Source organism: Salmo trutta, chromosome 27 (genome assembly GCF_901001165.1).
Source record: "Salmo trutta chromosome 27, fSalTru1.1, whole genome shotgun sequence".
NCBI classification, from domain to species: Eukaryota; Metazoa; Chordata; class Actinopteri; order Salmoniformes; family Salmonidae; genus Salmo; species Salmo trutta.
In genome coordinates, this window is record NC_042983.1 from 7,532,309 (window position 1) to 7,545,756 (window position 13,448).

Sequence of the window (13,448 nt, forward strand, 5' to 3'; positions counted from 1 at the left end):
CAAATTTCACGCTCTGTCTTATTTAAACTCATTTAGCAAGCTAGTATAGCTCCAGCCAACAAGGGGTATGCGCGGCCATGTTGTTACGTCAGGATTTTTGAGCCAACGCTGGTATAACAAGTGCACTGATTGGTTCCTCTGATTCTGTCATCCAATTAAAACATATCTTACTGTTGTCTGTTTTTAGATACGGGAGATTGCATAAACAACAAATCCAATTGAACGTGCGTTGATAGGTGAGGTTGTGTGGTGAAAAATACGAGCCCGATAGCTAGATCATATTTTCTCAATATGAGCAGGATTGGGGGTCTATTACGCCGGAGCTTTGGGGTGATAAAAGAACATGTGGGCACCGACCATTTCGGAAATAAATACTACTGGCAGCCCGAGCAAAAAACTTGGACGGGTAAGTTGCTAACGCTTTAGCTACCTCATCCCTAGAAACTTTGACCTAGACAGCCACCTCTGTAACGTTATTGTTGTCCTAGCTACATAACTAGCTACACGTAACGTTAGCTGTCTTCTGGAATTCTCCAGTTTTATTAGCCATATACTTTAACTAGAAGCTACACGTTTAGATGGCTAGCTAACGTTACAGTAAATGGCATAGGCTACAAAGTAAGCAAATGTAACAGTAGCTATGTTAGCTAACAAGTATTCGTTTCAATATGTACAATTATAGCTAGCTCAAACCGTGACCAAATCTTCCTACACATTTTAATTTTAATCGAGATTATTACATTAGTGGCATTGAATTCTGTTCTCTTTGCTACATGTTATTGAGATCTTGGCTGTCGCTTTTTGTTTCATGTAAGATATGACCTCTAGATGGAGTACGTGTACCTGTTTTGATATATCCCAAACAAATCACATCAGTTTCTTCAATAAATTCCATACACTCCTCTTCCTTGTGTGTTAATTGAAACACATTTGACACGTCAAAGCTCAGTGAAGCCCATCTCTGTTAAAACATCCCATCATCAATGCCATCAAAATACGGCACTGCAACCCTGTCACATAATTACAATAAATTAATCTCCCTCTACTCTTCAGACTCTTTCCATTCAACCTTCTTATGAGGATGTAGAACGAGGTCAGATTTCTCAGCTGAGAAAGATAGTGTGTATGTAGCTTAATATATAAGCCAAGCCTCAGATGTGAGTCAGCAGACTTAGCCGTGGTGACTAGGCACTGTTGTCCCTCAGGTAGCAAGGTCCTTAGTAGGCAAGGTCGAGGACATTCAGGCTGTTCTGTAGACTGAATTAGCTTCCTTACCTCGTCCCCTTTCCTTCACCAATGACTTGACATTGTAGAAGAGATGCATCCTTCTTCAATTTATAACGTAAGGAGTGTGTGTTGTCTCAGCATCTAGTTTGAAAAATGCAAAACAATGTGATTGAAATTCACCCAGTCCTTTCACGTGTCAATACTATCCAGGAGAGAGGAGATTTAGGATCAGTTTAGCCTTTTAGATCATAATGAATCCGGTTAGTATGGATGGGGGGCGACCTGATCTTTGCTGAGAAATCTCAATGTACAAGGGAGTTGAGCGTTGACTAGTGTGGGTGGATTGGAGCTCCGACTACATTGAGTCGCTGTCAATTGATACCTGTAAAATCTTAAACGCGTACATGTTTGTCCTATGTAAAGTCGGGCCTGTCTTTGTTTGCTGAAATCCATACTTTTGAATAAAACCTTTGTCAAATACAACCACCAACCTTTTATTAGTTTCAATTGCTCTAAAACGTAGATTACCCTACATAATCTGAGATTAAACTGGGGCATTTGCGCTGAGTTGCCATTTTAGAGCAATAGAAACTAGGAAACAGTTGGTGTGGATTTCTGCAAACAAATACTTTACACAGGACAAACACAGGTACACGGTAAGGGTTTAACGTTTTACATTTACATTTTAGTCATTTAGCAGACGCTCTTATCCAGAGCGATTTACAGTAGTGAGTGCATACATTTCATGCATTTTTTTTTTCTTTGTACTGGACCCCCGTGGGAATCGCACCCACAACCCTGGCGATGCAAACACCATGCTCTACCAACTGAGCCACAGGGAAGGCCCACATTTTACAGCATCGACTGACAGCGACTCGATGTAGTGAGAGCTCCAGTCCGCCCACACACGTCCTGTTGAAATGGTTTGACTAGGACTGCATTTTCAATCCGTAAACCCATGTTAGCTTTATTAATTTACCAAGATGATCTCCCTCTCGTGGTGTAGGATTTCGCGAGGAGATATTGGCCTGGCACCCATTCACTCACTAACTGCGTCATTTGTGGGGGATGACATGTGTACTGTTGCCTTGTTGTTGTTGTCATCGTGTTTGTTTGCTAGACCTTTGCCCACCTCGTTTTATTTATGAACTTGAAGTTATCCGTAAGTTATTTCAAAGCATGTAGGTGGCTGGGTATTCAAACATCGTAGAGGCCTGTCTTTTGTTGTTCAGTCATTAGGCCTACGGTGATTTCCCAATGGGACCTCTCGTGCATGAATAGCCTAGGCATCAAGTACATGCACACTTATGTCATCACATATTGGCTGTGTAATGACACGGGTCATAATGGTTGATTCTCCACTCTTCCTCACTACAGGGAGGCCAGAGCTTTGCACTGTCTTCAGCTACTACCACACACACACACACCATTGGCGTAGCACACAACCCCGTAGCCCCGACACGCTTTACACCCTCCCACCCCATGTCCTCATTACATGCAGTGCAACGAGAACACTCACGGTCTGTAAAGTTCTCTACTTTTGATAGATTTAAACGAACAATATCGGAATCACCATAGTCACAACTATAAACGGTCAACTCCTTCTGCCTGATAGATTAAAATAGAATATGCTTTTTGGTTCAAATATGTGACATGGTTTTAAAGTCATAAAGCAACTGAGGAAAACTAAATTGCTACTGTGTGAAAAACATTTTTAAATCACCTTTTGAAGTGTTGCGTAACGTCAACTCAACTCCGTCAGAGTGCGGACAAATCTGCAAGAATGGTTGTTTTATTGGGGATTTTCAAATGAATAATTTTCCATATTTTGGGAATGTTTGTATTAAACTTTCTATTTTTAAAGACACAAATGTCTGTTTTGAGTATCTGTTGTCAACTCCGTCACTGATGGCTAACGCCCCTTAAACTTTTTTTTCTTCTCAATATTCTGCAAAAAAATATTTTCATCACTGTTCCGCAACACATGCTTAAACAATTGAGGTATTTGCCGTGCAAGACCTAAGGGATAATGTTTGCTTTAGAAGTGTTTTATGTTCTAAATCTAGGAAAACGGGTCATAATGCTAACGAAATTAGAGCATTTAGTAGTGCTATAAAACAAAACAAAAAGAAGTTTGGAGATTTGTATTACATATTACCTTGCGCGGGGCCCCTGCGAAACTGCGCGGGGCCCCTGCGAAACTGCGCTACGCCACTGACGCACGCGATCTCTCCTCTTTCTTTCGCTCACTCCAACCTTGTAGAAATAAAGGGGATGTATTATTAAGTTCAAATGTCTTGCTCTTTTTTGAAATCTTAAACTGCACAGACAGACTGCAGGCTCTTTACAACAGTAACGCAGATGGTGGAGGAAACTATTTCTCTCTCCCTCCCCCTCTCGTTAGTAAATTCATAGGTAACTCTCTTTCTCTCAACTATCTGCTCAATCTATTCACCTGGCCCTATTCATGTCCTCCTTTTGATTTATTTATTTTTTGTACTTTAGTGCTCCTGTTTTCTATCCCTCTCAATCTGTTGGGCTGTATGAAACTGGGGCGTAAGTAATATAATGTTCGGTTCGGTTGCCCAGGACAGAATTGGAAAAAATATTCCAGTGTTATTTTGTTCAAGCTATCTCTATCCTCTCCCTTCTATCTTTTTCCCCTCTATCACTTTATTCTCTCTCTCCCTCTCTCTCTGTCTCTCTGTACTCCTCTCTTTTTGATGCCTGTCCAGAGCTGTGTAGAAGATCAGAGTGGTTGTGTTATGTGAAGGGCCCAGTAACATACTACAGTACCCTTGTAAATGTACACAGAGCCTCTTTTAGCCTGGTTGCCAGTCCATTCTAGCTTTAGCTAACTCCTTTTGGCTTTGTTTCTCGTTTAGTATTTCTGACTGGCTATCTGATAAATGGAACGAGTACACAGAACAGACTATCTATGCCTCTGCCATAGAAATGAAAAGTAGGCCTAACTCCATGTCCCTAGCCTGGGCTGCCTGGTGGTTATTGGTTAGCCAGATCTGTTTCCAAACATGACAACAACAAAGGAGTTGGCTGAAGGCAAACTCGGCCTAGATCTGGCTACCGGGCTGCGATGCCTCTGTCCGTATGAACACAGAGCATAAGCCTATCCCTTTCTGTGCTCCTCTGTCTTTCTGTCTCTCTATACTGTATGTACCCAGACTGGCGCAACCTCACTGCAGGGACGCCCTATCACACTGACTGGAAGAAAGCAAGGCATTCTGGAGATTGGCCCATTTGTCTTAATGGCAGCCGGGCTGCGGCACTGACGCCCATCCCCTCTTATTTAGGGAGAGCGGAGAGGAGAGCTGACATTATCGCCCGCTGCAGGCGGATTGGAAAATAATTGCCTTTATGATTGCTATTTTTTTCCCCCTTGCCTCTTTGAGGAGGTGTAGCCTTTGTCTTGGAATCAGTGGCTGCTCAATAGTGGACAGGGGAAAGGCAGCCCCCTTTCATGTGGCAGTGAAAAGGATGTATTTTTAGTGCTATTCACTTAGTGCTGTATGCTATGCAGTTTTAATCTATTGGTCCGTGCACTGTGCGAGGAGGAATCTGGGGCTTCAGAGGTGCACCACACTGTGTGAGAGAAAAGAGGCATTGACTTGTCCTCCTGTTACTATCCTCTCCCTTTTGTCTATTATTTATTTGATTCTGAGGCTCTGTTCCATGAAGTGAAAACTGAAAGGCTTTCGGTTGGTTCTGCCTTTTCAGGTTGTCTAGTGTGGGAGGGGAGGTTGTGTGTGTGTGTGTGTGTGTGCACGTTTGCAAACCTAAAGAGAACGAGCTAGTGAATTCTCAACACTTCATGCCTTAGCACACTTAACACAACAACAGATGGCTGTGTGTCATCAGAGCGTTAATTCAGGCTGCATATATTCCATGGAAGAAGTCACAGCCGAGAGCGACTGGGGTCCAAATGGCTGTTTACTCAGCCACAAGCTGTCCCCAGGGGGAGATGAAGGAAGCTGTAGGCCTCTCTTCAACGCCAGCACTGGGTTTGTCATGGAGGCCTATGACCAAAGCTGCCTGGGGTATTAAATCATCTTCATTGAATGGCAGCGTTGCCATGCTTGGGCTTTCAATGAAGGTTGTTTACCCATCATCATGCCAAGTTCATCTAGCAGCTAGCAATGTTATCCTCCTATGGACACACATTAGCCAGGCCTTAAGTGTTATTTTATTGGAACAGGTTTAGATTTAATAATGTGTCATTCCACCTCAAAAAGCACAAGAAAGAAGATTTCACCACCCACCATCTCTAGTTTGTTCTCTACTGTACGGGAAACTGTTGAGCGTGAAGAACCCAGCAGCTTTGGTGCACCTAGCAACTACTACCATACCCTGTTCAAAGGCACTTAAATCTTTTGTCTTGCCCATTCACCAGCTGAATGGCACACATACGTAATCCATGTCTCAAGGCTTAAAAATCCTTCTTTAACCTTTCTCCTCCCCTTCATCTACACTGATTTTTGAAGTGGATTCAACAAGTAACATCAATAACGGATCATGGCCCGGTTGCATAAAACACCTGAAGTACATTTTCCACTTATCTTTTTCCTTCATTTCCTTAACTTGAAGTCAGTTGCACAAAACATTTTAAGGTCAATTTCCCTTCATTCAGTATGGATATCAATGTCAACAGCTTTTGTGGAGGTGACTGTTACTTTCATCAGCACTGGTTACAAAAGGAAAACATCAACGAGCTAGCTACTTAGCTAAACAATGGAAGGTGCACAATCCATGGCTACAAAGCTAGCGGGCTACATGTACTCTGTAAGAGCTTGACGTACTAGAAAGAAATATTAACAAGTTGGGAAAAAATTAACCGCAATAAATCTGATTTATTTTCTGAAGAAATTTAGTTATCCAGTCTTGATTGTAGCAAAATAGCTTTCATTTTGTGAGAGAGAATTTGTATCTCATTAAGGAGGTTTAGTTAGTGAATCAGGCCGTCTCCATGGTAACCAGATACTCTTTCTGTCATACGGGCCTTCAAACTACCGTAAAACTCCTTAAGGGTTAAGTATGCCCTTACCTAAGGAAATATTTTAGAGCTCTATGCAAAGCTTTTAAAAAATTATCTTAGGTAAGGGAAAATTATTCCTCAAGGTAAGCACTTAAGATGTTTTATGCACCCAGGGGGCCTTTCATGCCAAATAATGGCCCCCAGCCCAAAAAATTCCCCCTTAAATTACATTCTTTTCATCCCCGCTATGCAAACAAGGCTGATTTCCGTGACAATTTTGCTATTTAAACAAGCTTTGTTTAGCTAATAAGATGAAAACATTACTTCAAACTACTTTTGTGTACCATGTTAACATTACAACATGAAATCCATGTCTTAAACATTGCTACATTTCGGAAATAGCAAAGAACAAGTGTAATCTGCTTGACACAATGTTACTTACCTTACAGATCATAGTCAGATAATTTCCACTCCATATGCAAATCCATTTTGATTCATACGCTGGCTTGTCTGGCTGTCATGTTTTCATTTTAAGCTGCCCTTCCTTTATCTACACTGAAATAGTATTATTTCATTCGTCCTCTTATGATTTAATTGTTTTCTCTCGCATAGCTCATTAGTACACCTTTGTGGTTGAAAATATAAATATATATATTGTAGGTCCTAGGATAAAACAATGAATAATGTGGAACTAACAAATACCATCAAGGGATACCTTACAATTTACAATAATGAACACCTTGTGAAACAGCTGTGAAAACCAACCTGCCGATATTTACGATTTAAATATACAGTGGGGAGAACAAGTATTTGATACACTGCCGATTTTGCATGTTTTCCTACTTACAAAGCATGTAGAGGTCTGTAATTTTTTATCATAGGTACACTTCAACTGTGAGAGACGGAATCTAAAACAAAAATCCAGAAAATCACATTGTATGATTTTTAAGTAATTCATTTGCCTTTTTATTGTATGACATAAGTATTTGATCACCTACCAACCAGTAAGAATTCCGGCTCTCACAGACCTGTTAGTTTTTCTTTAAGAAGCCCTCCTGTTCTCCACTCATTACCTGTATTAACTGCACCTGTTTGAACTCGTTACCTGTATAAAAGACACCTGTCCACACACTCAATCAAACAGACTCCAACCTCTCCACAATGGCCAAGATCAGAGAGCTGTGTAAGGACATCAGGGATAAAATTGTAGACCTGCACAAGGCTGGGATGGGCTACAGGACAATAGGCAAGCAGCTTGGTGAGAAGGCAACAACTGCTGGCGCAATTATTAGAAAATGGAAGAAGTTCAAGATGACGGTCAATCACCCTCGGTCTGGGGCTCCATGCAAGATCTCACCTCGTGGGGCATCAATGATCATGAGGAAGGTGAGGGATCAGCCCAGAACTACACGGCAGGACCTGGTCAATGACCTGAAGAGAGCTGGGACCACAGTCTCAAAGAAAACCATTGGTAACACACTACGCCGTCATGGATTAAAATCCTGCAGCGCACGCAAGGTCCCCCTGCTCAAGCCAGCGCATGTCCAGGCCCGTCTGAAGTTTTCCAATGACCATCTGGATGATCCAGAGGAATGGGAGAAGGTCATGTGGTCTGATGAGACAAAAATAGAGCTTTTTGGTCTAAACTCCACTCGCTGTGTTTGGAGGAAGAAGAATGAGTACAACCCCAAGAACAGCATCCCAACCGTGAAGCATGGAGGTAGAAACATCATTATTTGGGGATGCGTTTCGGCAAAGGGGACAGGACGACTGCACCGTATTGAGGGGAGGATGGATGGGGCCATGTATCGCGAGATCTTGGCCAACAACCTCCTTCCCTCAGTAAGAGCATTGAAGATGGGTCGTGGCTGGGTCTTCCAGCATGACAACGACCCGAAACACACAGCCAGGGCAACTAAGGAGTGGCTCCGTAAGAAGCATCTCAAGGTCCTGGAGTGGCCTAGCCAGTCTCCAGACCTGAACCCAATAGAAAAATCTTTGGAGGGAGCTGAAAGTCCGTATTGCCCAGCGACAGCCCCGAAACCTGAAGGATCTGGAGAAGGTCTGTATGGAGGAGTGGGCCAAAATCCCTGCTGCAGTGTGTGCAAACCTGGTCAAGAACTACAGGAAATGTATGATCTCTGTAATTGCAAACAAAGGTTTCTGTACCAAATATGAAGTTCTGCTTTTCTGATGTATCAAATACTTATGTCATGCAATAAAATGCAAATTATTTACTTAAAAATCATACAATGTGATTTTCTGGATTTTTGTTTTAGATTCCGTCTCTCACAGTTGAAGTGAACCTATGATAAAAATTACAGACCTCTACATGCTTTGTAAGTAGGAAAACGTGCAAAATCAGGAGGGTATCAAATACTTGTTCTCCCCACTGTATAAACGTTTAGATTTTTTTTTGGTACAGTTGTCATTAATTTATTTTCACAGAATATTTGTACACTCACATGGTAATCATAGACTTGTTCTCAACAGGCAGCCAGTCTCGGAAAGGGGGATTTGAACAGGGAGACTGCAAAGTCCAGGCACTGCTGCTCTCTTTTGTTCTGAGTTTTTGCAGTGCTAGTGTTTTTAGTTAATCTGTGTATTTCACATTATGTGCCCAGTATGATAGAGCAAGACAACTGTAGATGATATAATGACAACAGCAGCTGTAGATGATGTAATGAAAAGTTGGAGGGTGGTTGGTAATGGAGGACATCAGGTGGATCTGGGTGTTGGCCAAAACCCCTAGCTCTTGGTGAACAGGAGCAGAGTTAAAGGGAACATGGTAGGAGACAGACGTAAACGAGCAAACACACAGGTTACACTTTACTGTGAGAAAATGTATGGATAACTGCATTGTTATAAATTAGATATGTACTTTAACAGCTTTTGAAAGTATAGCCTACTACAAGCTGGTCCACTTCCGACTCAACACAGAGAATCCGACTGATCCGAACTCACTAGCTCTGGTGGATGGGATACCTCCTGGGTGGCTCAGACAGTCGATGGTCCTAAAGTCATTTTGGCAAAGTAAATTGAAGAGGTAGATGTTTATAAGCTCAGCATAACTACCATTTCTTGCTTTTTCAAATGTCAACCAAAGCTTCACATACTTTGTCTATTGGGCTTCAACGAAGTGTATGGCGTCAGAGCTTTCAGTGGTCGACCGTCCAACTGGAGAAGATTGCTGGCTTCCACCGAGGTAACCATTGGAAGACAACAATATCAGTGTTAGGCGAACAGGAGCAGAGTTAAAGGGGACAGGGTATATACAATTGCATTGTTTACCTCAGTAAACAGCTGCGGCTCCTGTCTGTACAGCAGGTGATAGAGCGAGTACTCGGTGGAGGCCTGGACGCTGTTGTTGTGTGCAAAGACAATTACCTTCATGTTGTCCTCCCACCGTTCCTGGTACACGTCAAGGGACTTGCCCATGGCAGTCTTGAGGGTCTGGTTGGTCCATTCAAACAAACCTGGAGGAGGGGGTAGGAAACACAGTTGAAGTTGGAAGTTTACATACACCTTAGCCAAATGCATTTAAACTCAGTTTTTCACAATTCCTGGCATTTAATCCTAGTAACAATTCCCTGTCTTAGGTCAGTTAGGATCACCACTTTATTTTAAGAATGTGAAATGTCAGAATAATAGTAGAGTTAATCATTTCAGCTTTTATTTCTTTCATCACATTCCCAGTGGGTCAGAAGTTTACATACACGCAATTAGTATTTGGTAGCATTGCTTTTAAATTGTTTTACTTGGGTCAAACGTTTTGGGTAAACTTCCACAAGCTTCCCACAATAAGTTGGGTGAATTTTGACCCATTCCTCCTGACAGAGCTGGTGTAACTGAATCAGGTTTGTAGGCCTCCTTGCTCGCACATGCTTTTTCAGTTCTGCCCACAAATCTTATATGGGATTGAGGTCAAGGCTTTGTGATGGCCACTCCAATACCTTGACTTTGTTGTCTTTAAGCCATTTTGTCACAACTTTGGAAGTATGTTTGGGGTCATTGTCCATTTGGAAGACCCATTTGCGACCAAGCTTTAACTTCCTGACTATTGTCTTGAGATGTTGCTTCAATATATCCAAATAATCTTCCTCCCTCATGATGCTCTCTATTTTGTGAAGTGCACCAGTCCCTCCTGCAGCAAAGCACCTCCACAACATGATGCTGCCACCCCCGTGCTTCACGTTTGGGATGGTGTTCTTCAGCTTGCAAGCATCCCCCTTTTTCCTCCAAACATAATGATGGTCATTATGGCCAAACAGTTCTATTTTTGTTTCATCAGACCAGAGGGCATTTCTCCAAAAAGTATGATCTTTGTCCCCATGTGCAGTTGCAAACCGTAGTCTGGCTTTTTTTATGGCGGTTTTGGAGCAGTGGCTTCTTCCTTGTTGAGCGGCCTTTCAGGTTATGTCGATATAGGACTTGTTTTACTGTGGATATAGATACTTTTGTACCTGTTTCCTCCAGCATCTTCACAATGTCCTTTGCTGCTGTTCTTTGATTGATTTGCACTTTTCGCACCAAAGTACGTTAATCCCTAGGAGACAATGCGTCTCCTTCCTGAGCGGTATGACGGCTGCGTGGTCCCATGGTGTTTATACTTGCGTACTATTGTTTGTACAGATGAACGTGGTACCTTCAGGCGTTTGGAAATTGCTCTGTCTGTAAACAGTTGTGGGAAAAATGACTTGTCATGCACAAAGTAGATGTCCTAACCAACTTGCCAAAACTACAGTTTGTTAACATAAATTGTGGAGTGGTTGAAAAAAAGTTTTAATGACGCCAACCTACGTGTATGTAAACTTCCGACTTGAACTGTATCTATTGACAATGTAAGATATTTCAGCCACACCCGTTCCTGACAAGTGTATAAAATTGAACACACATCCATGCAATCTCCATAGACAAACATTGGCAGTAGAATAGCCTTACTGAAGTGCTCAGTGACATTCAAGGTGGCACTGTCATAGGATGCCACCTTTCCAACAAGTCAGTGTGTCAAATTTCTGCTCTGCTAGAGCTACCCCGGTCAACGGTAAGTGTTGTTATTGTGAAGTGGAAACGTACATACAAGCTCACAGAACGGGAACGCCGAGTGCTGAAGCGCGTAAATTCGTCTGTCTTCAGTTGCACCACTCACTACCAAGTTCCAAACTGCCTCTGGAAGCAATGTCAGCACAAGAACTGTTAATTTGGAGCTTGATAAATGGGTTTCCATGGCCAAGCAGACGCACTCAAGCCTTAGATCACCATGCGCAATGCCAAGCATCGGATGGAGTGGTTTAAAGCTCTCAACAAGTGGACTCTGGAGCAATGGAAACGCAAGTGTTGTCTGGTGTGATGAATCGCGCTTCACCATCTGGCAGTCCGACGGATGAATCTGGGTTTGGCAGATGCCAGGAAAACGCTACCTGACACAATTTAGGGCCAACTGTAAAGTTTGGTGGAGGATTAATGGTCTAGGGCTGTTTTTCATGGTTTGGGCTAGGCCCCTTAGTTCCAGTGAAGGGAAATCTTAACGCAATAGCATACAATGACATTCTAGACGATTCTGTGCTTCCAACTTTGTGGCAACAGTTTCGGGAAGGCCCTTTCTTCTTTCAGCATGACAATGCCCCTGTGCACAAAGTGAGATCCATACAGAAAGGGTTTGTCGATCGATGTGGAAGAACTTGACTGGCCTGCACAGAGCCCTGACCTCCTTTGGGATGAATTGGAATGCAGACTGCGAGCCAGGCCTAATCGCCCAACATCAGTGCCGACCTCTTGTGGCTGAATGGAAGTCCCCGCAGCAATGTTCCAACATCTGGTGGAAAGACTTCCCTGAAGAGTGGAGGCTGTTAAAGCAGCAAAGGGGGACCAACTACATATTAATGTAAATGATTTTGGAATGAGATATTTGACGAGCAGTTGTCCACATACTTTTGGTCATGTAGTGTATGTCTGATCATGTATGACGGGAAAAACAAAAACTAATTGTAAAAAATAAACAAAACAATCCATTGGTGACATAATATAACCTATAACATCCGTACCTTGTTCCAGAGTTCACGACCTTGGTCAGTCAAGATGACCTCAGGAGAACCTTGGGTGTTTAAAGATGTCCATCATCGCCTTGGTGGCCTCGCCAGTCTCGTCCTTGATGGGTATCATACAAAATGAAAATCACATTTCGGTTTCAAGCACCCTTTTTAATGGGTTACAGAAGGACATTTTAGAGTTAAGCACGTAATCTTCCTTTACTGGCCTTAATGGGTATTTCCTCCACCCACTTGGTAAAGTGTTCGGTCGCCGTCAGACACCAGCTGTTGCCATTCCTGGATTTCGTGAAGGGTCGGATGAGGTTAACCCGTAACATTTTAAAGTGTTAGAGAGATTACTTTATTCTTACCCGTATTTGTGTCGTACAATATGCAGATGTTTGTAAGGATACTGACTCATACACGTTCTATAATATTGAACTCTGCTGTGAACGAATAAAGCAACCATTACAAAACAACTTATCGGGGCAAAATGTGAGTTGTGACACTTACCGTCCATGTGGCATGGTGAAACAACTGATGGCCTTCAACTCCAGCGCCACAGTCTTCGCCCTCTCAAACTTCTGGCAGGCTAGACAGGTACTGACCTTCGAGCACAAAGTGACAAATTGAAACATTGTGTGCTCTCTGATATGACATTCATTGAAAACATGATAATTTCACATATAAAAGAATGTGATTTATAAACAAAAGGTTATTTCACATGCCCAGCTATCCACATCCTTTACAATCTCACGCCAGAAGAAGCGTAGGTTGATTTTTGGCAACCATGCACCTCACTCTGAAATGGCCAGCATGCATCTCGGTCAGCATGGCCCCCTTCTCTTCCTTAGTGAAAATCACCCTCCTGTGTGGCTGGCCATCCTTCCCCTGTAGGTACATGTGATTGCCTAACAAGTTGGAAGAGAAGAGTTGTTGAAATACTCAAGTCTTAAGTACATTTGCACTGCTGTCTTCCACTCTCTTTAATCCTCACTCCCCCCTCCCCTTTCTCTGTGTCTATTTAAGGGCAGTTTGAATTACCATAATTGCTTTACCTATCCATTTGATTGATCAGGTTTAAATTATAGCTAGATACCTCAACATGATAGATGTATAGATGGCAACATGTAGATGACCAACTAGCTAGATGGAAAATGGTTGTACATAGCTAAATCCTTCCACTTATCTATTAGAATCTA

The 13,448-nt window shown here is 42.5% G+C and overlaps 1 protein-coding gene across 1 annotated transcript in view; it reads left to right on the forward strand.

Annotated features, from left to right (window-relative positions):
- The first annotated feature begins 183 nt into the window (after positions 1-183).
- The window catches only part of ndufaf2 (NADH:ubiquinone oxidoreductase complex assembly factor 2), a 35,420-nt gene continuing 22,155 nt past the window's right edge, over positions 184-13,448 (forward strand). Inside the window, exon 1 of the mRNA XM_029716499.1 lies at positions 184-406. Within this exon, the coding sequence (XP_029572359.1) occupies positions 292-406 (115 nt within the window). The 5' untranslated portion in view covers positions 184-291. The remainder of the gene's footprint in view (positions 407-13,448) is intronic.